The 11166-nt window shown below is 44.0% G+C and overlaps 1 protein-coding gene across 2 annotated transcripts in view; it reads right to left on the bottom strand.

Moving 5' to 3' along the window:
* Positions 1 to 11166, bottom strand: part of BEND3 (BEN domain containing 3) — a 33667-nt gene that overhangs the window by 6336 nt on the left and 16165 nt on the right. For both annotated transcript variants that reach the window (XM_018053103.1, XM_005684604.3), the window contains exon 3: positions 9239 to 9441. In XM_018053103.1, coding sequence (XP_017908592.1) covers positions 9239 to 9441 — 203 coding nt within the window. The remainder of the gene's footprint in view (positions 1 to 9238; positions 9442 to 11166) is intronic.

Genomic DNA, 11166 nt, shown 5'->3' with positions numbered 1-11166 from the left:
GAGAGGCTCAGGCTGGACCCTGGAGGCTTTCAATTCCCGTAGGACACCATCCCTGAACTTCCTGTCCATAGACTGAGCATAGATGCTGACAAGGCCTGGCGAGAGCCCATGAGGGATGGGAGAGAGACCCCAGGAACAGGAAGTGCTCCTGTGGCAACCTGGCTATGGACAGGTCACCTCATTGCCCTGACTGCTCTCAGATAGGCAGGAGTCCTGCCAATGGAATCTACAGAAAGCACAGCTTGTTGTCCAATCTGCAGACTCTAGGAGAGCAGGCATCTCTACTCTGAACAGCTCCCAAGATGCACAGTGCTGAGCATGGAAGAACTGGAATCTAGAGAGCCACAGTCAGCTGCCAACTCTACCACTACCTGGAGTCATGTCTTATTTCAGACTGAAAAGGCCCAGAATTGCCCCAAGCCCAGCCAACTGCAGATTCCATGAAGTGATGAGGCCGCCCAGGTTTCTGAGTCTCAGTCTCCTAGTTCCAGCAGTCCTTCTCAGTCAGAACTGCCGAAGAGTTTTAAGCCCTAGGTCCTAAAGCACCCACTGTGTGTAATGAATGAACACCTTTCTTATGCATCTAGAAAGGTACTTTTGATGAACTCTCCAGCCTTGCTCAATAGAAGACAGTTAGAGAATTAATGATTTCAGGAATTATCTCCTCAATTTGCCCAAGGCTGACATACTTTGCAGGTCTACTCTCAATGTACCTGTTTGAGATACCAAAGCTTGAGTCCAGGCTTCATACCAGAAGTCGACTGCCCAGACCATTTGGGATCCCAGAGTCCTCACTGCTTTCAATAGTGGTTTTCCCTATTGCTAGGCCCTGGATGGTGTAAGAGGTTTACTGACATATATATGAACAAATGATTTTCAACACAGGTTCAAAGGCAATTCAGTAGAGAAAGGAGAATCTTTTTAACAAATGATGCTAGAAATATTGGACATATATGTGCAAAAAAAAAAAAAAGGAAAAAACTTTCATCCTACATGTATCATATAAAAAATTAACTAAAAAATGGATCATGGATATAAAAATAAAAACTTAAAATTCCAGGCTTCCCTTGTAGCTCAGCTGGTAAAGAATCCACCTGCAATGTGGGAGACCTGGGTTTGGTCCCTGGATTAGGAAGACCCCCTGGAGAAGGAAAAGGCTACCCACTCCAGTATTCTGGTCTAGAGAATTCCATGGACTGTATAGTTGATGGGGTGGCAAAGAGTCGGACACGACTGAGCGACTTTCACTTTTCACTTTAAAAGTAAAATTCTAATACCTCTAGAAGAAAACGTAAGAGCAATCCTTTATGACACTGTTTTAGGCAAATAATTCTCAAATATAACACACAAGCACAATCCATAAGAAAATAATAAAATGGACTTCATGAAAATTTAAAACTTTAAAAAATGAAAAACAAGCCTAGCCTGGAAGAAATCAGACATATCACTTATCTGATAAAGGACCTGAATCCAGATTACATAAAGAACACTCAAACTCAATGACACATAACCCAATTAAGTTTCAACAGTCACTCTGGAGAAGCTATATAAATGGCAAATAATCACATAAAAAGATGCTCAGTGGGACTTCCATGGAGGTACAGTGGTTAAGACTCCACATTTCCACTGCACAGGGCATGGGTTGGATCCCTGATCAGGGAACTAAGATCCTGTATAAAAGATGCTTAAGAACATGCATGACATTAAAACCACACTGAGATAGCATATCACTCCCCACAAGGATGGGTATAATCAAAAAAGACAGATGATACTGAGTGATAGAGATGACATGAAGGAACTGGAATTCTCATAGACTGCTAGGGTAGATATAAAATGGTATTACCACCTTGGAAAATAGTTGGTATTTTTTTTAAGAAGTTATATGTTGGACCATATGATCCAGGTATATTCCGTTCCTAGTTATTTATTTACCAAGCAAAATGAAAGCACATGATCAAATACTTCTATGCATATGTTCATGGCAGCCCTGTTTATAAACAACTCCCAACTGGAGAAAACCGTAATTTTTATGAACAAGTATATAGATGCACTGTGTTAACAGCAGAGTACTACTCAGCAACAGAGCTGACCAACCTGGTACTCATGATGAACCTCAAAATAATTAAGCTGAGTGAAAGAAACCAGATAGATAAAAGAGGCGTGTAGGATGCCATTCGTATAAAATTCTAGAAAAGGCAAACGCATCTTTAGTGACAGAAAGCAGGGGAAAGGATGCAAAGGGACACAAGGCAACTTCACGGTAACAGGTGATGGATATGTTTCTCATCTTGATTGTGGTGTGGTCTCACTGGTATGTACACGTCAAAACACATCAAATGGTATGCTTTAAATATGTCGTTCATTACATTTCAGCCATAAACCTGTTTTTGACAAATGTTGAATTTGACCCCAAAATATACTGGAATATATTTTTGAGTGCCTATTTAAGCAGAAGAGCTAACTGGAGAGCAGTGGTGGGCGTCAGGAGAGTAGGCAGGGTTGAAGCACAAAGCATGTTCTTCTACAGACATGTGCAAGCCTCGGGCAACTAGAAAATGCGAGAGAACAAAGTACCTCCTTAGGATGCTGGGGGAAAATATGGTTGTGTAGCCTGACCTATCGCAGCACTTCTAAAGTCTAAGGTCCATATAAATTGCCTGAGATCTAGTGAAAATACAGATTCTGATTCAAGGCTCTGCATTTCTAACAAGCCATTGGGCCTCTCTGGATGGCCAGGGCTAGGAAGACAGAGTTTGTCCCTGGTTTATTTCATTCAGGCAGATTCAGTGTCATTTGTAAGCCTTCAGATAACACGAATGCCAGCACAACACAGTACACGAGGTGCTTTACTCTTGCAACCTTAAGAAAAAAAAACAGGGGAAAGAGACAGTCTCTGGGGGGACTGCCACTACGGCAGCAGGTGAGCAATACAAAGGCCTGAGCTGGAAAGAGACCATGGACAGATCTCCCTATTCATTTCCCTGTGCCCCCTGCATGGAAGCTGGGAGTCCTCGCCACTGGACCGTCACGGAATTCCCCAGACCTTCTTTCTTAGATAATGGAATCAGATTCATCTTAAACACAGGTTAATTTTTCTCCTGCATCTCCGTTGACAACAACCATGCAAAAGAACACCTACCTTACTCTCTCAGGAACCAGAAAAATAACAGGATTCTTTCAAGTGCTTTAATTACTCCATGTATGTGTGTGTTAGTCACTCAGTTATGTCTGACTCTTTGCAATCCGATGGACTGTAGCCCACCAGGCTCCTCTGTCCACTAAATTCTCCCGTCAAGAACACTGGAGCGGGTAGCCATTCCTTTCTCCAGGGGATCTTATCAGCCCTGAGATGGAACTTGGGTCTCCTGCACTGCAGGCAGATTCTTTACCATCTGAGCTACCAGGGAAGCCCTAATTATCCCACGGAGGTAGCCAAAAACAAACCTGATAAAGGGTCCGAGATCCCTGACCCTCCTACTACTGCCCATGAGCAGAGGACCAGGGGCTTACTGGGCTGGAGTGAGCCTGCTGCCCACCCCTCTCCCTTGTGGGGTCTCCTCCCTGAGACCTATCTGTACCCTCACCACACTGCATGATGGTTACATGCGGGACCAGGTCTTCCCTACTCCATCTCCAGTGCCTGGGACACAGAGCGCTCACTGAACATTTGTTAAGCAGGGTTTACCTGTCTACTGCTCTCAAATAAATGCTCATGAAAAATGTTCAAAGAGGCCACTAGCTTCATGAATAACATGAGTGTAGAGAGGTATAAGGCCTCCCTGGTGGCTCAGTGGTAGAGAACCTGCCTGCCAATGCAAGAGACACGAGTTCGATTCAATCCCTGGGTCAAGAAGATCCCCTGGAGGAGGAAATGGCAATCCACTCCAGTATTCCTGCCTGGAAAAACTCATGGACAGAAGAGCCTGGTGGGATACATTCCTTGGGGATGCAAAAGAGTCATACGTATCTAAATACAACTACAGTCCATGGACTCACAAAAGGTCACACACAACTTAGCGACTAAACAACAAAAATAAGGGAGGTATAAGGGAGTGGATGACCCTCTGTGTGACCCCTTGCATGTCAGCTTCCTGTGTGTAACTCAGGAATATATAATGGTCCCTGTCTCAGGTACCAGGGTAGCTATGAGGATCTAATCAGATAATGAACATGATGCGCGGAGCCCATGTCTGAATCACAGTAAGTGCTTAATAAATATTCACTGTTATAGTACAATTATCATTAACAGTGCTCTTCCACAGCCAGAGCAGTGACAATACAATGGGCTTTTTATTGAACTAGTAATGATTACTGCTGCTGCTGCTGCTGCGAAGTCATTTCAGTCGTGTTTGACTCTGTGCGACCCCAGAGATGGCAGCCCACCAGGCTCCCCCATCCCTGGGATTCTCCAGGCAAGAACACTGGAGTGGGTTGCCATTTCCTTCTCCAATGCATGAAACTGAAAAGTGAAAGTGAAGTCGTGTCCCGACCCTCAGTGACCCCATGGACTGCAGCCTACCAGGCTCCTCCATCCATGGGATTTGCCAGGCAAGAGTACTGGAGTGGGGTGCCATTGCCTTCTCCGTAATGATTACTCTTAACTATTAAATAAAGAGGAGAACTTGAGTTAAGGAAGGTATAAGTAACTTAAGAACTTAAATAAAAGGAGCACTTCCCTCCAGTGTAGCAGTGTAAGTCACTCATAGAAGGAATTCTTAGAGGTCTGTTTGCCCTAAAGGCCGGGCTGGAGGAGTCCAAGAAGCATAGGTGGGCTCGAGGTAGGGTTTCAGACTCCTTTCGGTTGTTTAGCTCTGCTATCTGGCAGAAAGCAAAGGATAATTTTAAAAAGGAAGGGAGAAAGGAAAGAAACCACATTACACACATCAGAAATATGGAGAAAGGAAGGAATGGAGATGGTTGAAAATCTTTGCCCCGGAGGCAGCATGTTTGGAACTGTGGTTTGTCATATGACCCATTCAGAAATGATGACACTGATTTGATGGATCAAGACCAGCATAAAAGAGGGAGGGGAGGAGGAAGTGTGAAAGACAGGAAGGAAAGAAAGAAAACAACAGAAAATATCAGAGGGCACTGCACACAGTAAATACATTCAAGAAGTTCTGTTCTTTCTCTGTGTCTATATATCTACATACAAATCCAAATATGTGAACCGAATGGCTCTATAAGGTGGATTTACAACTGTGGGTCACTGTTGAAAAGCACTGCCCTAATAAATTCAAATCTTCTTACTTGCTAATTCCTATAGATTTTAAATAAGATTTTTAGCAATTTACTCACCATTAAATTTTATTACACCAAAATAATTTTGGAGGTCCTACGGATTATGAGATTTCCATGAGGTTTTACCAATGTAGAGAAATTTGAGTGTGTAATGCCAATTATTAAAGAAAATCATAATTATATTACAGTTGATTTTGGAAAGGGACAAGCAAAGGCTTTGTAACAAGCAGTTCCACTAACACATTTAAAATAAGACTCTATGCAGTGAGAGGTTACCAGAAACTCACATGCCATGCAACAAGAGTCCATGTTCTTGAAGGGGATCTGCCTTCATTAACACTCAAAGTAGGAAATAAGCACAGAGAAAAGTTTTTGGGTGAACTGTCTGAACAAAACAAACAGAGCAGTTTGACTCCCCCCACATTCCTACTGCAGGCAGAGGCCAGAGTCGATCAGAACTGGAAATCCCCCCAATAACTCTCACTAGTCAGCCTCATTAATAAAAATATTTCAGTTTCTACCAGGCATGTTAGAAACACTGACATCAATACAAACATTTTTGGCTAACTTGCTTAAATAAAAATTAAGTTAGAGTCCCAGCAGAGGGCAATATTCCTCGCTCCCAGAGACCTTGGATACAGAATTCAACACAGAACAGGACACGAGCACCGAAGAGAAGGTCCTAAGATGTGCCCACACTGAGGTTCTGTCCACTCAGTGCTCCATTAATTAACAAACGCTGCCAAGGTGACGATGGGCTGGCTGCACTTGCTGCTGCTGATAAAATCTCCGCTCAGCTGTCTAGGAGTATCAAGAAATCCTTAAATCTGCGCTTCTTGGCACTGGTGTCTGGCTGCCACCATTCCCAATTCTCCAAGGCTCATCTTCCAACCATATGGGAACTCTGCGACACAGCTCAGGCTCTGCAGTACCAGATCCAATCGCACATTTCACTCTTCAGCTAGCACTCAGACCCAAGCAGGAATGCCTGACTCTCTTAGTTGGAGAATCTGACTGATCAAAGAGAAGCTGACGTAAGGTTACCAGTGAGGCACGAGTAGGTTTTTAAGGGGGATCCCACATGTCCATGTCCAGTGACATCTCGGGGATTGGGTCACCATGGAGAGGCTCCCAGCACTGTGCATCTTCTTCAGGACTCCAAATCCAAGAGCAGTCACTGAATTCAGTTCAACAAAAGAGGAATGGCTACATGGTGCCCAGAGAGTCAGCAAAGAGGAACACCAAGAAAGCAGCATGCCTCCAGTGCAGGGAATGGAGGATTCATGTGGCATCAAGGGCAGAGCATGCAAACGGGCTCCTCGGGGGCTGGCAGCACCACTCACCTCCAGAAAATTGAGGCAGGGGTGATGCTTTTCACTTTTAATAGAATGTTTATCTTCATCATCATCATCCTTAAATAACCGGGTATAGCTGTGATAAGGAATGGATAAGCTGTCTGCCACACAGAGCCAGTAAACAAATATTACAAGGCCCTGGGGACATAGGGAACAAGCCAGTCTCTGCCCTCATGGCTTTTATCCTTTGGGTCATCCTTACACTGCTGACAGTGTATGGCAAGGATGAAGAATGTGCTAACATGCCCCCCAAAAATGAGAATCTGGGGGGATAAAGCAACTATAATGAGGGGAGAAGAGAAAGACCATAGGGATGGCCAAATATCAGAGCAGGAGCTTCTCACAGCACCTTACCAACACCCCACAATCCTCAGGGTCATCCGTGTTTAAGTGCAGTTCCAAATCAAGCAGGCGTGGGAGTGCTAGCTTCTCTGAGGCTCACTCAACTGGGAAGGGCCACAGTGCCTATCCGCTAGGGCTGCTGTGGAAATGATGACGCACCTCCAGCTGGGACCACAGTGAATGACACTTAGGAGGTCTTCAGTACATTGGCACTGATTGAAGGAGATGGCATTTCCACTCTCCAGTTGAAAAACAAACCACAGACACACTTTAGAATTAAAAACAAAGATACAAGGAACCCCAGGAGAACAAAGCTAACTTCTACCTGGCACAGGGCTCTTGAATATCACTCCCACTTCTGTGAACAAAAAGATGATTAGCAATAAAAATGCTGGCTACTCACCTCCCACATCTGCTGTATTTGGCTATGGTGCCTTTCCCAGCAGAAGCGCCAAATATGTCTTTATACAGCCTTTTGTTAAATTTTTGGAGGGAGGTTTTAGTTTCCTTCTAAGCATTGTACTAAATGTCACTCATGAACAGGCCTTCAGCACTGACAGGGGTTTGAAGTGATGGACCTTTAGCATCAGGGCTGCCAATCAATTCCTCCCCCTCGCCCTCACCCCCTTCTTTGGGGTCGAGGGAGAAGATGGAAGGTGCTCAGAATCAAGGGCGTTCAGGCCTGGAGAGTCTGGGAAGGCATCAGAAGGCCTCTCTTGGCAATTCCATGTCATTTTCCTCCTGATAAATGTGGAGGGAGGCAGCTGACCATAATGGGTGGTAGTTGGAGATGAGGGTTAGGGAGCAATAAATAAACCCTTCTGAAAGCTGACGTGGGGCAGGCTCTCTGCTGCGCTTGTCTCGATGCTCCACACAAGGAACCAATGAGGGAGCTGTGTCACTCCCATCGCCGTAGAGGGACCTGAGTTTGGGAGGTCATAGTACCAGCCAAAGGCTCCACGGTGAACTCCCCCTTATCTGACCCCAGGCTCTGATCATTCTGGAAATGACCATTCCTATGGGCTGGATCAGAGAAGGTGGGGCTCACCTCCTCAATATGGAGCAGGGTGCTGAGTGCTCTAAGTCTGTCCTGACACCTCACACCAGCAACAAGGCTGCCCACAGGTGTTCTGGCACTTGATGTCAACTTACGTGGAGGAGATACTAATTCTCTCATCACTGTTATATGGATTAAATGAAACAAGAAAAGGTATGTGGGGCTTCCCTGGTGACTCAGTGGTAAAGAATCTGCCTGCCAAGGCAGGAGACACAAGTTTAATCCCTGGTCTGGAAGACGCCAAGGAGCAATTAGGCCCATGTGTCCCAACTATTGAGCCTGTGCTCCTCAACCTGAAAAGTCCACACACCAACTGCAGAGTAGCCTCTGCTCGCTGCAGCTAGAGAAAAGCCTGCACAGCAACAAAACCCCAGCACAGCCAAAAATAAAATAAATCAATGCAACCCTCAGTGTTCCATGATGTGGAACGCAGAGCAGTCCTCATTACAATGTAATAGAAACATGCATATTGAAATCCAGTGAAAATCTTAAATCTTATGACTTTGCTAATTAAGAAAAAGGATAGTTTTTACTTTTCAAAGGCTCACTAAATCTCTAGAACCTATCAACTCCCAATCTGCTGTAGCATCTAATAGAGGAGAATAAAACAAACCAAGAGCAACCCAGGGAGTCCCAGGCAGACACCCCGTGTATGGGCTAATGACAGTGAACTCTGAAACTTAGGCTCTGTTGGACAGACATGAAGAAGCTGAAACGCCTACCTGGGTCCCCGAAAAAGTATGTTGTCGGGGGGAGGGGAGGGGGCTGGAAAGCTTGGGAAAATGTTCTGCTAGGAGTTGAAGGTGTGATCTGGCTATCTGCAGGGAGGCTCTGCTGACCAGGCACTCTCATCTCCCAAACTCCCCTCTCCCCCCAGTCTTCACTGTTCCGTGAATCTGTCCTGTCCCCCGTGGGAGCTACAGGCTGCTCGAGGGGACCACCGTGACCAGTTTCATTTTCTCTCTCTCAGAATTCAGCCAAGTTCACTAAAACCAGCAGGTGATTAAGCAAATTTATAAAATAGGTAGGTTGGGGTAATGGGCATATTATAAAATAATTGTCTTCTTTACAAAAAGATTCACTGAACAAGCTCCCCAGATAAGTACCAAAGATGGACCTGATTTAGGAAAAGCCCTGCTGAGCCTCACTTGCTCCAGTAAGGTGCAGGCTATGTGAAATGTGGTAGGCTTTCATTAACAGTCCTTGCTGTCAACAAGTTCCTGCTTTCCCGGTAAGCCCTCACCTCGGGAATAAGCCGCCGCCTCTTCACGCTCGGGACTGAGTCCAGCGGGCCCTCGCCACCCAGGGGCTTTCTCTTGCTGGAGTCCTGGAGAGCAGTGAAGACGCCATCCACAGGGTGCTTCTCGGAGGACCTGGAATTCACTGAGCAGTCCAGCGCGGCATCTTCGGCCTCTGTCTCCACTTTCACAGTGTTATTTTTTACAACTGTGGCAGAGAAAAATGGGGCTCAGTGGGGAGGCCACTGGGCAGTGCCTGGTGTAGCAGGGTCCCCAAGCACCAGGGTGTATCAGCCACCTTTTGATATTCTCACTCAAACAACAGTGTCAAGAGTAATAATCAATGAAACTGGCTTTCCAACCAACCAATTTATATTTCACCACACCAGTCATGCTATACACTGATATTATATTCCAAGAACATTCCATTTAAAGCAGTTTTTAAAGTCTTTTCTTGCAGAAGGGAGAACGATGGAAGGAGAAAAACACACAACTCTTTTAAATGGTGCTTTTATAAAAGTAACCCTGGAAAGATACATAAGATACCATAAGTGTGAGTGGAGAAGGGTGGCAAACAGTAATGAGAGGAGACTTTTCCTTGATTTTTCACTGTGTATCTTTTAATACTGGGTTGGCCAAAAGGTTTGTTAAGTTTTTCCCATAAGAGAGCTCTAGTAGCTCTTAACTGCCTTTAATTTCATCCAAAACAATTTTGTTAGACTGTACTGTGACAACTATCATATCAGTGTGCATTTTAAAAAAATATCAAAATTGGTGAATTTTTGTGCAGCCATTTTAATATTGAAGATGAAAGAAGAAAAAGCAACGTTTTCAGTATATTATGTTTTATTACTACAAGAGAGGTAAAAAACACAACTGAAACACACAAAAAAAGATTTGAGCAGTGTATGGAGAAGGTGCTGTCACTTATTAAACGCATCAAAAGTGGACTGCGCAGTTTCATGCTAGAGATTTCTCACTGGACAATGCTCCACGGTCATACAGACCAGTTGAAGTTGGCAGTGATCAAATCAAGACATTAACTGAGCACAATCGACATTATACCACTCAGGAGATAGCCAACATATTCCTAATACCCCAATCAAGCACTGAAAATCATTTTCTCCAGCTTGGTTATATTAAATTGCTCTGATATTGGGTTCCATATAAGTTAAGTGAAAAAAAAAAAAAAAAACCTTGACAGCATTTCCAGATGCAATTCTCTACTTAAATATAACAGAAATGGTCCATTTTTTAAAACAAATTGTGATGGGTGATGAAATAGGGATATTGTACAGTAACAGTGTGGAACAGAAGAGATCATGGGGCAAACAAAATTAACCACCACCAACCACACCAAAAACGTCTTCATCCAAAGAAGGTAATGTGTATATGGTGGGATTAGAAGGGAGTCCTCTACTACAAGCTCCTTCTGGAAAACCAATCAATTCCAACAAGTACTGCTCCCAATTAAACCAACTGAAAGCAGTACTTGACAAAAAGTGTCTGGAACTAGTCAACTGAAAATGCATGATTTTCCATCAGGATAACGCAAGACCTCATGTTTCTTTTGATGACCAGGCAAAAACAGTTACAGCTTGTCTGGAAGTTCTGATTCATCCTCTGTTTCACCAGACACGTCACCTTCAAATGTCCATTTATTTTGGTCTTTACAAAATTCTCTTAATGGAAAAAACTTCAATTCCCTAGAAGACTGTAAAAGGCACCTGGAATAGTTCTTTGCTCAAAAAGATAAAAAGTTTTAGGATGATGGAATTATGAAGTTGCCTGAAAAATGGCAAAAGGTAGTGAAACACAACAGTGACTATATTGTTCAATAAAGTTTCTGGTGAAAATGAAAAATGTGTCTTTTAGTGTTACTTTAAAAACCAAAGGAACTTTTTGGCCAATCCAGTAGTTTTGAACCACGTTA

Source organism: Capra hircus, chromosome 9 (genome assembly GCF_001704415.2).
Source record: "Capra hircus breed San Clemente chromosome 9, ASM170441v1, whole genome shotgun sequence".
Taxonomy (NCBI): domain Eukaryota; kingdom Metazoa; phylum Chordata; class Mammalia; order Artiodactyla; family Bovidae; genus Capra; species Capra hircus.
Note: the sequence above shows the minus strand (reverse complement) of the source record. Positions and strands in the feature narration are given on the sequence as shown.